General features: G+C 54.2%; 1 protein-coding gene across 1 annotated transcript in view; it reads left to right on the top strand.

Annotated features, from left to right (window-relative positions):
- The window catches only part of LOC116956728 (muscleblind-like protein 3), a 35,286-nt gene extending 24,508 nt beyond the window's left edge, over positions 1–10,778 (top strand). Inside the window, exons 6-10 of the mRNA XM_076064521.1 lie at positions 2,830–3,228; positions 4,111–4,162; positions 4,853–4,891; positions 5,081–5,169; positions 9,645–10,778. Coding sequence (XP_075920636.1) covers positions 2,830–3,228; positions 4,111–4,162; positions 4,853–4,891; positions 5,081–5,169; positions 9,645–9,656 — 591 coding nt within the window. The 3' untranslated portion in view covers positions 9,657–10,778. The remainder of the gene's footprint in view (positions 1–2,829; positions 3,229–4,110; positions 4,163–4,852; positions 4,892–5,080; positions 5,170–9,644) is intronic.
- The last annotated feature ends 11,207 nt before the right edge of the window (positions 10,779–21,985 follow it).

Genomic DNA, 21,985 nt, shown 5'->3' with positions numbered 1-21,985 from the left:
ATGTGATCCAGGGGCCATGTGACCCAGGGGCCATGTGACCCAGGGGCCATGTGACCCAGGGACCATGTGACCAAGGGGCCATGTGACCAACGGGCCATGTGACCCAGGGGCCATGTGACCCAGGGGCCATGTGACCCAGGGACCATGTGACCAAGGGGCCATGTGACCCAGAGGCCATGTGACCCAGGGACCATGTGACCAAGGGGCCATGTGACCAACGGGCCATGTGACCCAGGGGCCATGTGACCCAGGGGCCATGTGACCCAGGGACCATGTGACCAAGGGGCCATGTGACCAACGGGCCATGTGACCCAGGGTCCATGTGACCCAGGGGCCATGTGACCAACGGGCCATGTGATCCAGGGGCCATGTGACCCAGGGGCCATGTGACCAACGGGCCATGTGATCCAGGGGCCATGTGACCCAGGGGCCATGTGACCCAGGGGCCATGTGACCCAGGGGCCATGTGACCCAGGGGCCATGTGACCCAACGGGCCATGTGATCCAGGGGCCATGTGATCCAGGGGCCATGTGACCAAGGGGTCATGTGACCCAGGGACCATGTGACCAAGGGGACATGTGACCAAGGGGCCATGTGACCCAGGGACCATGTGACCAAGGGGCCATGTGACCAACGGGCCATGTGATCCAGGGGCCATGTGACCCAGGGGCCATGTGACCAAGGGGACATGTGACCAAGGGGCCATGTGACCCAGGGACCATGTGACCAAGGGGCCATGTGACCAACGGGCCATGTGATCCAGGGGCCATGTGACCCAGGGGCCATGTGACCCAGGGACCATGTGACCAAGGGGCCATGTGACCAACGGGCCATGTGACCCAGGGGCCATGTGACCCAGGGACCATGTGACCAAGGGGCCATGTGACCAACGGGCCATGTGACCCAGGGGCCATGTGACTCAGGGTCCATGTGACCAAGGGGCCATGTGACCAAGGGGCCATGTGACCCAGGGACCATGTGACCAAGGGGCCATGTGACCAACGGGCCATGTGATCCAGGGGCCATGTGACCCAGGGGCCATGTGACCCAGGGGCCATGTGACCCAGGGACCATGTGACCAAGGGGCCATGTGACCAACGGGCCATGTGACCCAGGGGCCATGTGACCCAGGGGCCATGTGACCCAGGGACCATGTGACCAAGGGGCCATGTGACCAACGGGCCATGTGACCCAGGGGCCATGTGACCAAGGGGCCATGTGACCAACGGGCCATGTGACCCAGGGGCCATGTGACCCAGGGGCCATGTGACCCAACGGGCCATGTGATCCAGGGGCCATGTGACCCAGGGGCCATGTGACCAAGGGGCCATGTGACCCAGGGACCATGTGACCAAGGGGACATGTGACCAAGGGGCCATGTGACCCAGGGACCATGTGACCAAGGGGCCATGTGACCAACGGGCCATGTGATCCAGGGGCCATGTGACCCAGGGGCCATGTGACCAAGGGGCCATGTGACCAAGGGGCCATGTGATCCAGGGGCCATGTGACCCAGGGGCCATGTGACCCAGGGGCCATGTGACCCAGGGACCATGTGACCAAGGGGCCATGTGACCAACGGGCCATGTGACCCAGGGGCCATGTGACCCAGGGGCCATGTGACCCAGGGACCATGTGACCAAGGGGCCATGTGACCCAGAGGCCATGTGACCCAGGGACCATGTGACCAAGGGGCCATGTGACCAACGGGCCATGTGACCCAGGGGCCATGTGACCCAGGGGCCATGTGACCCAGGGACCATGTGACCAAGGGGCCATGTGACCAACGGGCCATGTGACCCAGGGTCCATGTGACCCAGGGGCCATGTGACCAACGGGCCATGTGATCCAGGGGCCATGTGACCCAGGGGCCATGTGACCAACGGGCCATGTGATCCAGGGGCCATGTGACCCAGGGGCCATGTGACCCAGGGGCCATGTGACCCAGGGGCCATGTGACCCAGGGGCCATGTGACCCAACGGGCCATGTGATCCAGGGGCCATGTGACCCAGGGGCCATGTGACCAAGGGGTCATGTGACCCAGGGACCATGTGACCAAGGGGACATGTGACCAAGGGGCCATGTGACCCAGGGACCATGTGACCAAGGGGCCATGTGACCAACGGGCCATGTGATCCAGGGGCCATGTGACCCAGGGGCCATGTGACCCAGGGGCCATGTGACCAAGGGGACATGTGACCAAGGGGCCATGTGACCCAGGGACCATGTGACCAAGGGGCCATGTGACCAACGGGCCATGTGATCCAGGGGCCATGTGACCCAGGGGCCATGTGACCCAGGGACCATGTGACCAAGGGGCCATGTGACCCAGGGGCCATGTGACCCAGGGGCCATGTGACCCAGGGACCATGTGACCAAGGGGCCATGTGACCAACGGGCCATGTGACCCAGGGGCCATGTGACTCAGGGTCCATGTGACCAAGGGGCCATGTGACCAAGGGGCCATGTGACCCAGGGACCATGTGACCAAGGGGCCATGTGACCAAGGGGCCATGTGACCCAGGGGCCATGTGACCCAGGGACCATGTGACCCAGGGGCCATGTGACCCACCAGGGTGGCGTGTGACGAAGTCCGAGGTAGTGAACATCTCGCCGCTGCGATGATGACGACGACGACGATGATGACGACGAGAGATTTAAAAGATACAGCAGCAGGCCTGGTCAGGCTCGGGATTGAACCCACGGCCTCCCGTGTATACCAGGCGGGGTGGTCAACACCTCCTCACCTCCTCACCCTCCTCACCCTCCTCACCTCCTCACCTCCTCACCTCCTCACCCCCCCCTCTCCCCGGCTCCCCTGGCCCAGGTGTGCCGCGAGTTCCTGCGTGGCAGCTGCTGCCGGGGTGAGTCGGAGTGCCGCTTTGCTCACCCGGCTGCCGAGAGCGGCACGGCGGCCCCTGCCGACCCCTCCTCCTCCTCCTCCTGCGGCGGTGCCGGTGCCGGTGGCGGTGCGGTGACGGTGTGCATGGACCACGTGAGGGGCCGGTGCTGCAGGGAGCGCTGCCGCTACTTCCACCCGCCGCCTCACCTGCAGGCCAGGCTCAAGGCGGCGCAGCAGCAGCAGCAGCAGCAACAGCAGCAGCAGCAGCAGCACTTCCTCTTCGCTGCTGGCCACAACCACCACCAGCAGCAGCAGCAGCAGCTCCTACACCACCACCACCACCAGCAGCAGCAGCAGCAGGCGGCAGCTGCTGTCACTGCTATGGTGGGTGGGGAGTGGGAGAGTGGGGGTGGGGGGAGTGCGGGATTGACGTGCGGTGTCACGTGGTGAGTGTCACGTGGTGAGTGTCACGTGGTGAGTGTCACGTGGTGAGTGTCACAGTGAGTGTCACAGTGAGTGTCGTGGTGAGTGTCACGTGGTGAGTGTCACGTGGTGAGTGTCACGGTGTCACGTGGTGAGTGTCACGTGGTGAGTGTCACGTGGTGAGTGTCACAGTGAGTGTCACAGTGAGTGTCGTGGTGAGTGTCGTGGTGAGTGCCACGTGGTGAGTGTCACGTGGTGAGTGTCACAGTGAGTGTCACGTGGTGAGTGTCGTGGTGAGTGTCACGTGGTGAGTGTCACGTGGTGAGTGTCACAGTGAGTGTCGTGGTGAGTGGCGCGGTGAGTGTCACGTGGTGAGTGTCACGGTGAGTGTCACGTGGTGAGTGTCACGGTGAGTGTCACGGTGAGTGTCACGTGGTGAGTGTCACAGTGAGTGTCACGTGGTGAGTGTCGTGGTGAGTGTCACGTGGTGAGTGTCACGTGGTGAGTGTCACGGTGAGTGTCACGGTGAGTGGCACGTGGTGAGTGTCACGTGGTGAGTGTCACGTGGTGAGTGTCACGGTGAGTGTCACAGTGAGTGTCACGTGGTGAGTGTCACAGTGAGTGTCACGTGGTGAGTGTCACGGTGAGTGGCACGGTGAGTGTCACGGTGAGTGTCACGTGGTGAGTGTCACGGTGAGTGTCACGTGGTGAGTGTCACATGGTGAGTGTCACGTGGTGAGTGTCACGTGGTGAGTGTCACATGTCACGGTGAGTGTCACGTGGTGAGTGTCACGTGGTGAGTGTCACGTGGTGTCACGTGGTGTCACGTGGTGTTGTCCCCAGGCTCTGGCTGGCTATGCCGTCGTCCCCCAGCAGGCGGCGTTCCTGCACCCAGGTAGCGGAACCCCGTGGCGTGGTGGGGGGGTGGTGGGTGGGTGGCGTGGTGGGGGGGTGGTGGGTGGGTGGCGTGGTGGGGGGGTGGTGGGTGGGTGGCGTGGTGGGGGGGTGGTGGGGGGGTGGGTGGGGGGGGTGGGTGGCGTGGTGGGGGGGTGGGTGGCGTGGTGGGGGGGTGGGTGGGTGGGGGGGTGGGTGGCGTGGTGGGTGAGTGGGTGGGTAGGTGAGTGGGTGGGTGGGTGGGTGAGTGGGTGGGTGGGTGGGTGAGTGGGTGGGTGGGTGGGTGAGTGGGTGAGTGGGTGGGTGAGTGGGTGGGTGGGTGGGTGAGTGGGTGGGTGAGTGGGTGGGTGAGTGGGTGGGTGAGTGGGTGGGTGGGTGGGTGAGTGGGTGGGTGGGTGGGTGAGTGGGTGGGTGGGTGGGTGAGTGGGTGAGTGGGTGGGTGAGTGGGTGGATGGGCGAGCGAGTGAGAGATGCTGAAATACGGCTGGGATAGTCGCTGACATGATCACAGTTTGTAAACACGCGGCGATCTTAATTGATTTGCCTGCGCTGGGTGGTGGAGGGCTGTTAATGACACGGACTTGGCCAGATCGTTGTTGCGTAACCTCACCCACAATCCACTGAGATTCGTTACCTGTCTCCCCCCCCCCCCCCCCCCCGTGTCTCTCTCCCACTTGGAATGGTCCTTCAGCATCAATCTTCTGCATGGCCCCCGGGAGTGGGAACATTGGTACGTCTCGCGGCTATAAGGGGACCGGGTCTCAGGGTCAGAGTCTGGGGTGAGACTCGGGGAGACTGTAATTTTACTGCAGATGAAATTTGTATAAATGCAAGAATAACTTTGATGATGATGATGGTGGTGGTGGTGATGGCGACTGTGACGACGCTGACGACGATGATGATGATGATGATGTCACAGTTCCCATGATGCACGCTGGCACGCCTGCCTCCATCTCCACGACAACCACGTCGCCCAGCACCGTGCCCTTCATGGCAACGGCCAACCAGGTTAAGGCAACCACCCCTTCACCACAAACATCCACACCACGTGGACATGTTTTCTTATTTTACAGGTCAAATCAGGGCCCAATGCCGAGCGTCTACGTCGCTAGGATCGACCCTGGGCCGTGGCAAATTGGCAGCAGCTCAGCGGAGCGGCTGATGGTCGCGTGGACATTCATAGCGGGAGGCAACTACCCTTGAAACGCGTCGTGACAGCGATTCGACATTGTGGAGGGGAGAGAGAATCCAAAAATACAGCAGCAGCAGCAGGCGTCAGGGGTCGGGATTGAACCCACGACCTCCTGTAGGCCAGGCGAGGTAGTTAACTTCTCACAGCCACCGTGATGATGATGAGAGAGACACGCAGATTCTAAAAATACAGCAGCAGCAGCAGGCGTCAGGGGTCGGGATTGAACCCACGACCTCCTGTAGGCCAGGCGAGGTAGTGAACAGCCGCTTGCAGCACCACGGCCGCTAGGAGTGTTGCCGCTGATTCATTAACTCATCCAAAACAGAACCATCGTCTCATCTGACACCCAGACCCAGGGCTCGAACCCAGCATCCCAGCCGACACGGCCATTGTGAACACCCTGAGAGAGACACACAGAGAGAGAGAGACACAGAGAGAGATACAGAGAGAGACACCCAGACCCAGGGCTCGAACCCAGCATCCCAGCCGACATGGCCATTGTGAACACCCTGAGAGAGAGACAGAGAGAGAGACACAGAGAGAGAGACACAGAGAGAGACACCCAGACCCAGGGCTCGAACCCAGCATCCCAGCCGACACGGCCATTGTGAACACCCTGAGAGAGAGACAGAGAGAGAGACACAGAGAGAGACACCCAGACCCAGGGCTCGAACCCAGCATCCCAGCCGACACGGCCATTGTGAACACCCTGAGAGAGAGAGAGACACAGAGAGAGAGACACAGAGAGAGAGACACAGAGAGAGACACCCAGACCCAGGGCTCGAACCCAGCATCCCAGCCGACACAGCCATTGTGAACACCCTTAGAGAGAGACACAGAGAGAGAGACACAGAGAGAGAGACACAGAGAGAGAGAGAGAGAGACACAGAGAGAGACAGAGAGAGTCACAGAGAGAGACACAGAGAGAGAGAGAGACAGAGAGAGAGAGACACAGAGAGAGACACCCAGACCCAGGGCTCGAACACAGCATCCCAGCCGACACGGCCATTGTGAACACCCTGAGATAGAGACACAGAGAGAGACACAGAGAGACACAAAGAGAGACACCCAGACCCAGGGCTCGAACCCAGCATCCCAGCCGACACGGCCATTGTGAACACCCTGAGAGAGAGACGCAGAGAGAGAGACACACACAGAGAGAGACACAGAGAGAGACACCCAGACCCAGGGCTCGAACCCAGCATCCCAGCCGACACGGCCATTGTGAACACCCTGAGAGAGACACAGAGAGAGAGACAAAGAGAGAGAGAGACACAGAGAGAGAGACACACAGAGAGAGAGAGACAGAGAGAGAGAGACACACAGAGAGAGACAGAGAGAGACACAGAGAGAGAGACACACAGAGAGAGACACAGAGAGAGACACAGAGAGAGACACCCAGACCCAGGGCTCGAACCCAGCATCCCAGCCGACACGGCCATTGTGAACACCCTGAGAGAGACACAGAGAGAGAGACACAGAGAGAGAGACACAGAGAGAGACACCCAGACCCAGGGCTCGAACCAAGCATCCCAGCCGACACGGCCATTGTGAACACCCTGAGAGAGAGACAGAGAGAGAGACACAGAGAGAGAGACACAGAGAGAGAGAGAGACACCCAGACCCAGGGCTCGAACCCAGCATCCCAGCCGACACGGCCATTGTGAACACCCTGAGAGAGAGACACAGAGAGAGAGACACAGAGAGAGACACCCAGACCCAGGGCTCGAACCCAGCATCCCAGCCGACACGGCCATTGTGAACACCCTGAGAGAGAGAGACACAGAGAGAGAGAGAGACACACAGAGAGAGACACAGAGAGATACACAGAGAGAGAGACACAGAGAGAGAGAGACACCCAGACCCAGGGCTCGAACCCAGACTCTCAGTGTCTCTGACCCGGCCATTGTGAACACCCTCATCTCTTCTAGATTTAAAGCTTTCGTGACTGCAAGGATCCATACTCTTTGGTTCTATTGGGTAAAGTCACGTAGGTAAAAAATAAAATAACAAAAATCACGACGTTTCGGCCACAACACAAGCGGCCTTCATCAGGTGAAGGGACGAGACTGTCTGGAGGACAGCCCTGGAGTGAAAAAAGCCACGCTCAGATCACGACCTTTAAGCTGTGTGAGAAGAAACAAAGCGCCTTGACAAAGGAATTAGCATAGAATTTAGCATTGAAATGACTGAGTGATTAGCTTGTGACTGGTCACAGAAATGGCTATGTTAAAGTTAAAGCATACACATCCGCAAAGGCACCCCTTGACAAAGGAATTAGCATAGAATTTAGCATTGAAATAGCTAAGTTAAAGTATACACATCCGCAGAGGCACCCCTTGACAAAGGAATTAGCATAGAATTTAGCATTGAAATAGCTAAGTTAAAGTATACACATCCGCAGAGGCACCCCTTGACAAAGGAATTAGCATAGAATTTAGCATTGAAATAGCTAAGTTAAAGTATACACATCCGCAGAGGCACCCCTTGACAAAGGAATTAGCATAGAATTTAGCATTGAAATAGCTGAGTGATTAGCTTGTAACTGGTCACAGAAATAGCTATGTTAAAGTCAGAGCATATACATTCACCGAGGCACCTAGTACAAATCAAACAGGAGAATTTAGCGAAACACAACCACGCCCAGACCACGGACCTTTAAGCTGGGAGGCCATGTGGCCAAATGACGAAAGTGTCATCCACATATCTCTTCCACAGGGAAGGTCTGAGGGTGGAAGTCTGGATGGCGTCTGAACCTTTTCCTACACCACATCAATTCCAGACATCCCGCCATCAAATTCACCATGGAAGTGGAGAAAGATGGCAAGCTACCATTCTTAGATGTTCTGTTTGAGAGTAGATCTGATGGCTCATTGGGGCATTCTGTCTACAGGAAACCCACCCACACAGATTCCTACTTGAAACCTGATTCCCACCACCACCCAGCCCAAAAGAATTCTCTCATCAAAACTTTATACCATAGGGCTCATTGCATTTTGGACCAACACCACCTGACCAGTGAATTAAAACATGTACACCTGGCCCTCAAAAGGAATGGTTACTCTGACCGTGCCATCCGCCAAGCTGTCTCTCCCTCCATACAGAAACAACCACCTGATACTCCGGTCAAAACCATCACACTTCCATATATAGCAGGCGTTACTAAAAAGATTTCCAAAATTCTAAACAAACACAAGATCCAGGTCCGGTTCAATACAGTACACAAAATTCGTGATCTGATCCCATCCGTGAAGGATGTCATTCCTGACTTACAGTACCCCGGGGTTTACAAATTGAGTTGTACCTGCGGTGATTGCTATATTGGGGAGACAAAGCGACATGTCTCTGACCGAATTCGCGAGCACAAATCAGATTGGAAACACGGTAAAACGAATTCTTCTGCCGTGGCTGATCACTGTTACAACCCTGTGGGTGATCACGATATAATTTTCTCCGATACCAAGGTTCTTTGCAAACCCACGGGTTTTTATCAGAGATTTGTTCACGAGGCAATTCAGATCTACAAACACAGACACAATTTCAACCGAGAAGATGGTTTCAAATTAAGCAACCATTGGAAAGATGTTCTAAATCGAACTAAACATTAAACTAATTTCAGTGGTACAGTATATTTTTTCAAGTAGTGGTACCCCAAACTTTCGCAGCTCTTATAAATTCCCTTTTCACACCATCAATGGGTAAACTCCCCCTCCCCCCCCCCCGCGCCAAACTGCAAGTCCACCGGCACGTACACCACCTCTTTCCTAAAATCCGCAAATCAAATGCTAATTTTTATGCTAATTTCTTTGTCAGAACACCTTGTTTGCTCGCACACAGTTTAAAGGTCCGCTGTCTGAGCGTGGTTGTGTTTCGCTAAATTCTCCTGTTTGATGAGTACTAGGTGCCTCTGCGGATGTATATGCTCTGACTTTAACATAGCTATTTCTGTGACCAGTTACAAGCTAATCACTCAGCCATTTCAATGCTAAATTCTATGCTAATTCCTTTGTCAAGGCGCTTTGTTTCTTCTCACACAGCTTAAAGGTCGCGATCTGAGCGTGGCTTCTCTCACTCCAGCACTGTCCTCCAGACAGTCTCGTCCCTTCACCTGATGAAGGCCGCTTGTGTTTTGGCCGAAACGTCATGATTTTTGTTATTTTATTTTTTTACCTACTACGTGACTTTACCCAATAGAACCAAAGCGTACCCTCATCTCTGTGGTTGTGAACCACGCGTTGATGTCTCTGTAACCTCCGTCTCATGTACCCCCCTCCCTCCCGCCTCCCAACAGATCATTCAATGAATGAATTAATTAATAAGCGCAACAAGAGTAAATATTAAATATATACGACAATAAAAATCTGCAAAAAAATATAAAAACTATTCTGGCTACGAAGATCGGGCCGTCAGCGCCCAAACTTTACCGTCGGCACTTTTGGAGATCATCAGTCGCGGCGGCGGCGGCGGCGGTGCCGGTGGCAGCTCCCCGCTCGCTCCCCCCAACCACCGGCCCGGCTCTTCTGCCACGCGACCAACCGGGGGACTCCGGCACGGCCAGGGACCGGTGCCAGCGACCGGGGGCTCCACCAGCGACCGGGAGCTCCACCAGCGACCGGGAGCTCCGCCAGCGACCGGGAGCTCCGCCAGCGACCGGGGGCTCCGCCAGCGACCGGGAGCTCCGCCAGCGACCGGTGCCAGCGACCGGGGGCTCCGGCACGGCCAGCCACAGGGGGGCACCGGCACCTCCAGCGACCGGCGCCGGGACCTCCGGCACCACAAGCTACCGGTGCCGGCGACCGGTGCCGGCTACCGGTAGCCTGGGCGACCCCCCGCCCACCCCGGGAGCCCAAACGCCAGGGAGAGGGACGGCCCCTCCCTCAGCCCCCGCCGGCTGCGCCAGCGCGGGGGCCGCTGGGCAGGCAGAGAAGGAGGCCCCCCGTGAGGCCCCAGCCAACCCACGCAACCACCCCCGGTATCCGCTTGCCCTCCAACCCCCCACGGAGACTCCAGGGTGGAGCTAGTGGCGGCTTTGTGGGGTTGGTGGACCGGCGCCGGTGCAGCGAGAGGATTGTGGCCCGGCGGCCAGCCGCGACGGTGGGGGGTGGATTTACCGCCGACGTGGCGAGGGGGGGGGTGGCGATGAGGAAGAGAGATTCGAGAGCAGGCCGCGGGGCATCGTCGCGCATGCCAGAGAGGAGTCTTTGTGGCTCCCGCAGGGGGTCACCGTGCCCACAGGGTCACGGGATCACTCCGCCTCTCTCTTGCGTGCACACAGAGAGAGAGGGGGGGGGAGGGAGTGGGGGGGGACCTCCCAAGTGGAGATGGAATCAAAGATGTCCGGTTTGGCGGTGGGCGTGGACGGTGCACGGTTAGCTTTATTTTGTTTATTTTTTCTTCAAGTGTACGAGTACAAAGTGTAAAAGGGCTTCATGTTCACGGGTGCCGGGGTGGTGTGGTGGTGGTGTGGTGGTGGTGGTGGTGATGGTGGTGGTGATGGTGGTGGTGGTGTGGTGGTGGTGGTGGTGGTGTGGTGGTGGTGGTGATGGTGGTGGTGATGGTGGTGGTGGTGGTGATGGTGGTGGTGTGGTGGTGGTGATTGACGGCGTTTGGCCTGAGGGGGGTGGTAGCGCCCACAGACTGCACATTTACATTGGAACCGCAAACGGCCTCCAAACCGCTGCCATTGGCGACGACGATGCGGTTGCCGTGGCGACGACGACGCGGTTGCCGTGGCGACGACGACGCGGTTGCCGAGGCGACGACGACGCGGTTGCCGAGGCGACGACGGCGCGGTTGTCGTGGTGGCGGTGAGGACGACGAGGTTGCCGTGGCGATGAGGACGAGGTTGCCGTGGCGGCGGTGACGAAGTTGCCGTGGCGATGACGACGTGGTTGCCGTGGCGATGACGACGTGGTTGCCGTGGCGGTGAGGACGAGGTTGCCGTGGCGGTGAGGACGAGGTTGCCGTGGCGGTGAGGATGTGGTTGCCGTGGCGGTGAGGACGAGGTTGCCGTGGCGATGACGACGTGGTTGCCGTGGCAATGACGACGTGGTTGCCGTGGCGGTGACGACGTGGTTGCCGTGGCGGTGAGGACGAGGTTGCCGTGGCGGTGAGGACGAGGTTGCCGTGGCGGCGAAATGCCGAGCTCGTTAGAAACTCAATCGGTTGCAAGCGACCAATCGGAATCGAGGATTATTTGCACAAGGTGTGACGACGACGACGAGGAGTGCCTATTGGTGGAGGGAGGAGACGAGGGAATCGATCAGGTGACTTGCGGCGACCAATCTGGAGTGAGGAGGGAGGACACTGTGACGTAGCGGACGTCACGTGCCCTCAGCCACCCCCCCCCCCGTTTGCACTACGTTGAGGGAGGCCGGCCGGGTGTGTGGGTGGGGGGTTCAGGCGGGGCCGGGGAGAGAGAAGCAGCCACCACACGTTGGGAGACGGGGGCGGAGAGGGGCGGGGCGGAGAGGGGGTGGAGAGGGGCGGGGCGGAGGGGGGTGGAGGGGAGGGGTGGAGGGGCGGGGTGGAGAGGGAGGGAGGGGTGGAACAATCTTTAATTTTTTTAAAGTTGTCACGATTCTAAACACGCACAGACGACTGTCGGGATGCAACGGACGCTCGAGTGGCCGCACGTGGCGTGTACACGTGCGGCGTGTACACGTGCGGCGTGTACACGTGTGGCGTGTACACGTGTGGCGTGTACACGTGTGGCGTGTACATGTGTAGCGTGTACATGTGTAGCGTACGTGCGTGTACATGTGTAGCGTGCGTGGCGTGTGTACGTGCACACGTAGAATGCGTACGTAGCGTGTGTACGTGTGTAAGTGCATACGTACGTAGCATGCGTATGTAATGTACTTCACAATCGCACCTCTTCACACACCTCTGCGCAAACCAAGACCCCTTCACAGGTTTAAACATTGACCCCATAGACTCACATTGACCCCATAGACTCACATTGACCCCATAGACTTACATTGACCCTATAGACTCACATTGACCCTATAGACTCACATTGACCCCATAGACTTACATTGACCCTATAGACTCACATTGACCCCATAGACTCACATTGACCCTATAGACTCACATTGACCCCATAGACTCACATTGACCCTATAGACTGACCCCATAGACTCACATTGACCCTATAGACTTACATTGACCCTATAGACTTACATTGACCCTATCGACTCACATTGACCCCATAGACTCACATTGACGCTATAGACTCACATTGACCCCATAGACTCACATTGACCCTATAGACTGATCCCATAGACTCACATTGACCCTACAGACTCACATTGACCCCATAGACTTACATTGACCCTATAGACTCACATTGACCCCATAGACTTACATTTACCCTATAGACTTACATTGACCCCATAGACTCACATTGACCCTATAGACTCACATTGACCCCATAGACTCACATTGACCCTATAGACTCACATTGACCCCATAGACTTACATTGACCCTATAGACTTACATTGACCCTATAGACTCACATTGACCCTATAGACTTACATTGACCCTATAGACTTACATTGACCCTATAGACTCACATTGACCCCATAGACTCACATTGACCCTATAGACTCACATTGACCCCATAGACTCACATTGACCCTATAGACTGACCCCATAGACTCACATTGACCCTACAGACTCACATTGACCCCATAGACTTACATTGACCCTATAGACTCACATTGACCCCATAGACTTACATTGACCCTATAGACTTACATTGACCCCATAGACTCACATTGACCCTATAGACTCACATTGACCCCATAGACTCACATTGACCCTATAGACTCACATTGACCCCATAGACTTACATTAACCCTATAGACTTACATTGACCCTATAGACTTACATTGACCCCATAGACTTACATTGACCCCATAGACTCACATTGACCCTATAGACTTACATTGACCCTATAGACTCACATTGACCCCATAGACTCACATTGACCCTATAGACTCACATTGACCCCATAGACTCACATTGACCCTATAGACACATTGACCGTATAGACTAACATTGACCCCATAGACTCACATTGACCCTATAGACTCACATTGACCCTATAGACTCACATTGACCCTATAGACTTACATTGACCCTATAGACTTACATTGACCCTATAGACTTACATTGACCCCATAGACTTACATTGACCCCATAGACTCACATTGACCCTATAGACTCACATTGACCCCATAGACTCACATTGACCCTATAGACTCACATTGACCCCATAGACTCACATTGACCCTATAGACACATTGACCCTATAGACTTACATTGACCCTATAGACTCACATTGACCCTATAGACTTACATTGACCCTATAGACTTACATTGACCCCATAGACTCACATTGACCCCATAGACTCACATTGACCCCATAGACTTACATTGACCCCATAGACTCACATTGACCCTATAGACTTACATTGACCCTATAGACTCACATTGACCCTATAGACTCAAATTGACCCCATAGACTCACATTGACCCTATAGACTCACATTGACCCCATAGACTCACATTGACCCTATAGACTGACCCCATAGACTCACATTGACCCTATAGACGCACATTGACCCCATAGACTTACATTGACCCTATAGACTTACATTGACCCTATAGACTCACATTGACCCTATAGACTGACCCCATAGACTCACATTGACCCTATAGACTCACATTGCCCCCATAGACTTGCATTGACCCTATAGACTCACATTGACCCTATAGACTCACATTGAACCCATAGACTCACATTGACCCTATAGACTCACATTGAACCCATAGACTCACATTGACCCTATAGACTGACCCCATAGACTCACATTGACCCTATAGACTCACATTGACCCCATAGACTTACATAGACCTTATAGACTTACATTGACCCTATAGACTCACATTGACCCTATAGACTCACATTGACCCCATAGACTTACATTGACCCTATAGACTTACATTGACCCTATAGACTTACAATGACCCTATAGACTCACATTGACCCCATAGACTCACATTGACCCTATAGACTTACATTGACCCTATAGACTCACATTGACCCTATAGACTTACATTGACCCTATAGACTCACATTGACCCTATAGACTTACATTGACCCCATAGACTCACATTGACCCTATAGACTCACATTGACCTTATAGACTTACATTGACCCTATAGACTCACATTGACCCCATAGACTTACATTAACCCTATAGACTTATATTGACCCTATAGACTCACATTGACCCTATAGACTTACATTTGACCCCATAGACTGACCCCATAGACTTACATTGACCCTATAGACTTACATTGACCCTATAGACTCACATTGACCATATAGACTCACATTGACCCTATAGACTTACATTGACCCTATAGACTTACATTGACCCTATAGACTTACATTGACCCTATAGACTTACATTGACCCTATAGACTTACATTGACCCTATAGACTCACATTGACCCCATAGACTCACATTGACACTATAGACTTACATTGACCCTATAGACTTACATTGACCCTATAGACTTACATTGACCCCATAGACTCACATTGACCCTATAGACTCACATTGACCCTATAGACTTACATTGACCCTATAGACTCACATTGACCCCATAGACTTACATTGACCATATAGACTCACATTGACCCTATAGACTCACATTGACCCTATAGACTTACATTGAACCTATAAACTCACATTGACCCTATAGACTCACATTGACCCTATAGACTTACATTGACCCCATAGACTTACATTGACCCCATAGACTTACATTGACCCTATAGACTTACATTGACCCTATAGACTCACATTGACCCTATAGACTTACATTGACCCCATAGACTCACATTGACCCTATAAACTTACATTGACCCTATAGACTCACAATTACCCTATAGACTTACATTAACCTATAGACTCACAATGACCCGATAGACTCACATTGACCCTATAGACTTACATTGACCCTATAGACTCACATTGGCCCTATAGACTCACATTGACCCTATAGACTCACATTGACCCCATAGACTTACAATGACCCCATAGACTTACATTGACCCTATAGACTCACATTGACCCTATAGACTCACATTGACCCTATAGATTCACATTGACCCTATAGACTTACATTGACCCTATAGACTTACATTGACCCTATAGACTTACATTGACCCTATAGACTTACATTGACCCTATAGACTCACATTGACCCTATAGACTCACATTGACCCTATAGACTCACATTGACCCTATAGACTTACATTGATCCCATAGACTCACATTGACCCTATAGACTCACATTGACCCTATAGACTTACATAGACCCTATAGACTCACATTGACCCTATAGACTCACATTGACCCTATAGACTCACATTCGCCCCACACATGCACCTACATTCAACCAGCAGACTTACATTTATTGATTACAATCTTTTAATTATTTGCACTATAAAAATAATTCAGTAATCAAAGCAAGACCAGCCTTCTTCAAATATTAAACCACCCACACGGGCACACGCACAGCTGATTGGGCTGGCAGGGTCAGAGGGCAGGAATGAGAGGGTGAGTGAGGGTGAGTGAGAGGGTGAGGGGGTGAGTGAGGGGGTGAGTGAGTGAGAGGGTGAGTGAGGGGGTGAGTGAGAGGGTGAGTGAGTGAGAGGGTGGGTGGGTGAGTGAGAGGGTGGGTGGGTGGGCGAGGGGGTAGGTGGGCGAGAGGGTGAGTGCGTGAGTGAGAGGGTGAGTGAGAGGGTGAGTGAGAGAGTGAGTGAGAGGGTGAGTGCGTGAGTGAGAGGGTGAGTGAGAGGGTGAGCGAGTGAGAGGATGAGTGAGAGGGTGAGTGAGTGAGTGAGGGGGTGAGTGAGTGAGCGAGAGGGTGAGTGAGTGTGTGAGAGGGTGAGTGAGAGAGTGAGTGAGAGGGTGAGTGAGTGAGAGAGTGAGTGAGAGGGTGAGTGAGAGGGTGAGTGAGTGAGTGAGAGGGTGAGCGAGTGAGAGGTGATAGGGTGAGTGAGAGGGTGAGTGAGAGAGTGAGTGAGTGAGAGGGTGAGTGAGAGAGTGAGTGAGGGTGAGTGAGTGAGAGGGTGAGTGAGAGAGTGAGTGAGAGGGGGTGAGTGAGAGGGTGAGCGAGTGAGTGAGAGGGTGAGCGAGTGAGTGAGAGGGTGAGCAAGTGAGGGAGTGAGTGAGAGGGTGAGTGAGAGAGTGAGTGAGTGAGAGGGTGAGCGAGTGAGTGAGAGGGTGCGTGAGTGAGAGGGTGCGTGAGTGAGTGAGAGGGTGAGTGAGTGAGAGGGTGAGTGAGAGGGGGTGAGTGAGTGAGAGAGTGAGTGAGAGGGGGTGAGTGAGTGAGAGAGTGAGAGGGTGAGAGGGTGAGCGAGTGAGTGAGAGGGTGAGCGAGTGAGAGAGTGAGTGAGAGGGTGAGTGAGTGAGAGGGTGAGCGAGTGAGTAAGAGGGTGAGTGAGAGAGTGAGTGAGTGAGAGGGTGAGTGAGAGGGTGAGTGAGAGGGTGAGTGGGAGGGTGAGTGAGTGAGAGAATGAGTGAGTGAGTGAGAGGGTGAGTGAGAGAGTGAGTGAGTGAGAGGGTGAGTGAGTGAGAGGGTGAGTGAGAGAGTGAGTGAGTGAGAGAGTGAGTGAGAAGGTGAGTGAGTGAGAGGGTGAGTGAGGGATCTGCTGTGGTGTTCTCGCGTCGCGTACCGTCCACTCAACACAAGCCGGATTCCCGACCCGCGAGGATTCCCGACCCACGAGGATTCCGACCCATGTGGTCTCCACCACCACTCCACGTTGACATCTCACGATGGCCGTCAACGAGACGCAGGAGCAGCAGCTGCAGCATCCAGGCGGTGACCCAGGAAACGTCGGGCCAACGTTGATGTGATAGCCTCCTCACACTGCACCTAGCCTGGCGCTGCCACCAGTAGCCTCCTCACACTGCACCTAGCCTGGCACTGCCACCAGTAGCCTCACACTGCACCTAGCCTGGCACTGCCCCCAGTAGCCTCCTCACACTGCACCTAGCCTGGCACTGCCACCAGTAGCCTCCTCACACTGCACCTAGCCTGGCACTGCCACCAGTAGCCTCACACTGCACCTAGCCTGGCACTGCCCCCAGTAGCCTCCTCACACTGCACCTAGCCTGGCACTGCCACCAGTAGCCTCCTCACTCCACACTCACTCCACACTCACTCCACACACACACACTCCACACTCACTCCACACACACACACTCCACACACACACTCCACACTCACTCCACACACACACTACACACTCACTCCACACACACACACTCCACACTCACTCTCCACACTCACTCCACACACACACACTCACTCCACACACACACTCCACACACTACACACTCCACACACTACAAACACACACTCCACACACTACACACACACACTCCACACACTCCACACACACTACACACACTACACACTCACTCCACACACACACACTCCACACTCACTCCACACACACTCCACACACACTCCACACTCACTCCACACACTCACTCCACACTCACTCCACACACACACACTCCACACACACTCCACACTCACTCCACACACTCCACACTACACACACACACTCCACACTCGCTCCACACACTCCACACACACACACTCCACACACACACACACACTCCACACACACTCACTCCACACACACTCCACACTCACATACACTCCACACACTCCACACACACTCCACACACTACACACACACTACACACACCACACACTCCACATACACACACTCCACACACTCCACACACACTCACTCCACACACTCCACACACTCCACGCACTCACACACACACTCCACACACACTCACTCCACACACACACACTTCACACACACTCCACACACACTCCACACACACCACACACACACACACTACACACACTCCACACACACACACACTCCACACACACTCCACACACACACTCCACACACACTCCACACACACTCCACACACTCCACACACCACACACACTCCACACTCACATACACTCCACACACTCCACACACACACTCCACACACACTCCACATACACACACTCCACACACTCCACACACTCCACACACACTCCACGCACTCACACACACTCCACACTCCACACACACTCACTCCACACACACTCCACACACACTCCACACACACACACTCCACACACACTCCACACTACACACACTCCACACTCACTCCACACACACACTCCACACACACATACTCCACACACACTCCACACTCACTCCACACACACACTCCACACACACACTCCACACTCACTCCACACACACTCACTCCACACACACACTCCACACACTCCACACACACTCACTCCACACACACACACTCCACACACGCACGGGCAATGCTGCGTCTATCTGTACGGCGTCGCTTGAGAGGAAACGGCGCTTTGTGCTGACCTTGCAAATCTTGAGTCGGTCGACTCCACCCCCTCTCTCTATCTCTCTCTCCATCCCCTCACTCCTCTCCATCCCCTCTCTCCATCTCTCCATCTCTCTCCATCCCCTCTCTCCATCTCTCTCTCTATCCCTCACTCCTCTCCATCCCCTCTCTCCATCCCCTCTCTCCATCTCTCACTCCTCCCCATCCCCTCTCTCCATCTATCTCCATCTCTCTCTCCACCTCTCACTCCTCTCCATCCCCTCTCTCCATCTCTCTCTCTATCCCTCACTCCTCTCCATCCCCTCTCTCCATCCCCTCTCTCCATCTCTCACTCCTCCCCATCCCCTCTCTCCATCTATCTCCATCTCTCCCTCCATCTCTCACTCCTCTCCATCCCCTCTCTCCATCTCTCTATCCCTCACTCCTCTCCATCCCCTCTCTCCATCTCTCTCTCTATCCTTCACTCCTCTCCATCCCTCTCCATCCTCTCCCCATCACTCACCATCATCTCCCCATCCTCTCTCCATCCCTCCCCACCCTCTCCCCATCATCTCCCCATCCTCTCCATCCCTCTCCTTCCCTCTCCATCCTCTCCTCATCACTCACCATCATCTCCCCATCCTCTCTCCATCCTCTCCATCCCTCTCCTTCCCTCTCCATCCTCTCCTCATCACTCACCATCATCTCCCCATCCTCTCCATCCCTCTCCTTCCCTCTCCACATCATCTCCCCATCCTCTCCCCATCCTCTCGCCATCCTCTCCCCATCATCTCACCATCCCTCCCTCACGCACAGTTGAATTGACACACGGCCGGAGGATGATCTGTCTAGTGCCTATTATTGACGCTGATGGTGTCACATCAGTGCGCTTAACTGAAAACTTGACTTTTGCTGCGCGACATTAAGTGCCACTTCGATGCAATTGAAGGGAGCTCTTTCCCTGTGCTTGTGAGAAGACGACAAAAAGTCGTAACGCACGCAATTGCACACACAGTGGCTCAAGCCTTGAGTGAGTGAGTTAGTGGCTCAAGCCTTGAGTGATTGAGTGGCTCAAGCCTTGAGTGAGTGAGTGGCTCAAGCCTTGAGTGAGTGAGTGGCTCAAGCCTTGAGTGAGTGAGTGGCTCAAGCCTTGAGTGAGTGAGTGGCTCAAGCCTTGAGTGAGTGAGTGGCTCAAGCCTTGAGTGAGTGAGTGGCTCAAGCCTTGAGTGAGTGGCTCAAGCCGTGAGTGAGTGGATCAATCATTGAGTGAGTGGATCAAGCCTTGAGTGAGTGGATCAATCATTGAGTGAGTGGATCAAGCCTTGAGTGAGTGGATCAATCCTTGAGTGAGTGAGTGGATCAGTCCTTGAGTGAGTGGATCAATCCTTGAGTGAGTGAGTGGCTCAAGCCTTGAGTGAGTGGATCAATCCTTGAGTGAGTGGATCCATCCTTGAGTGAGTGGATCAATCCTTGAGTGAGTGAGTGGCTCAAGCCTTGAGTGAGTGGATCAATCCTTGAGTGAGTGGATCAATCCTTGAGTGAGTGGATCAATCCTTGAGTGAGTGGATCAATCCTTGAGTGAGTGGATCAATCCTTGAGTGAATGGATCAATCCTTCAGTGAGTGGATCAATCCTTGAGTGAGTGGATCAGTTCTTGAGTGAGTGGATCAATCCTTGAGTGAGTGGATCAATCCTTGAGTGAGTGGATCAATCCTTGAGTGAGTGAGTGGCTCAATCCTTGAGTGAGTGGATCAGTCCTTGAGTGAGTGGATCAATCCTTGAGTGAGTGGCTCAATCCTTGAGTGAGTGGATCAATCATTGAGTGAGTGGATCAATCCGTGAGTGAGTGGATCAATCATTGATTTAGTGGATCAATCATTGAGTGAGTGGATCAATCCTTGAGTGAGTGGATCAATCCTTGAGTGAGTGAGTGGATCAATCCCTGAGTGAGCGAGTGGATCAATCCCTGAGTGAGTGGATCAATCCTTTAGTGAGTGAGTGGATCAATCCTTGAGTGAGTGGATCAAACCCTGAGTGAGTGAGTGGATCAATCCTTGAGTGAGTGGCTCAATCCTTGAGTGAGTGACTCAATCCTTGAGTGAGTGGATCAATCCTTGAGTGAGTGGATCAATCATTGAGTGAGTGGATCAATCCTTGAGTGAGTGGATCAATCCTTGAGTGAGTGAGTGGATCAATCCTTGAGTGAGTGGATCAATCCCTGAGTAAGCGAGTGGATCAATCCCTGAGTGAGTGGATCAATCCTTTAGTGAGTGAGTGGATCAATCCCTGAGTGAGTGGATCAATCCTTGAGTGAGTGGCTCAATCCTTGAGTGAGTGAGTGACTCAATCCTTGAGTGAGTGGATCAATCCTTGAGTGAGTGGATCAATAATTGAGTGAGTGGATCAATCCTTGAGTGAGTGGATCAATCCTTTAGTGAGTGAGTGGATCAATCCCTGAGTAAGCGAGTGGATCAATCCCTGAGTGAGTGGATCAATCCTTTAGTGAGTGGAGTGGATCAATCCCTGAGTGAGTGGATCAATCCTTGAGTGAGTGGATCAATCCTTGAGTGAGTGAGTTGATCAATCATTGAGTGAGTGGATCAATCATTGAGTGAGTGGATCAATCCTTGAGTGAGTGGATCAATCCTTGAGTGAGTGAGTGGCTCAATCCCTGAGCGAGTGGATCAATCCCCGAGTGAGTGGATCAATCCTTTAGTGAGTGAGTGGATCAATCCTTGAGTGAGTGGATCAAGCCTTGAGTGAGTGGATCAATCCTTGAGTGAGTGGATCAATCATTGAGTGAGTGAGTGGCTCAATCCCTGAGCGAGTGGTTCAAGCCTTGAACTGGGCCATGCCATAAGCCCAGCTCCAGCCCAGGCTGTGGCTCGGACCTGGGAGAGCACCGCTGTCAACCCACGAATCTCATCGAGTCTCTCTGCAGACATTCGTTGGTGTGTGTGTCCGTGTGTGTGTACGTGTGTCCGTGTGTGTGTCCGTGTGTGTGTACGTGTGTCCGTGTGTGACCGGCTCCAGTTTAACAGCAGAGGTCTCACTCCGAATCAGTCGAGCGGCAATATCTTTTCATCGGTTGCGTAACGCTGTGTGGAAGCTACCTGGTCTGTCGCTCCGCACTAAGCTTCAGGTCTTCTCGGCCACGGTCATTCC

This window comes from Petromyzon marinus, unplaced genomic scaffold, assembly GCF_048934315.1.
Source record: "Petromyzon marinus isolate PM22_M1 ecotype Great Lakes invasive population unplaced genomic scaffold, UKy_Petmar_22M1.pri1.0 PM_Scaffold_5, whole genome shotgun sequence".
Taxonomy (NCBI): domain Eukaryota; kingdom Metazoa; phylum Chordata; class Hyperoartia; order Petromyzontiformes; family Petromyzontidae; genus Petromyzon; species Petromyzon marinus.
Note: the sequence above shows the minus strand (reverse complement) of the source record. Positions and strands in the feature narration are given on the sequence as shown.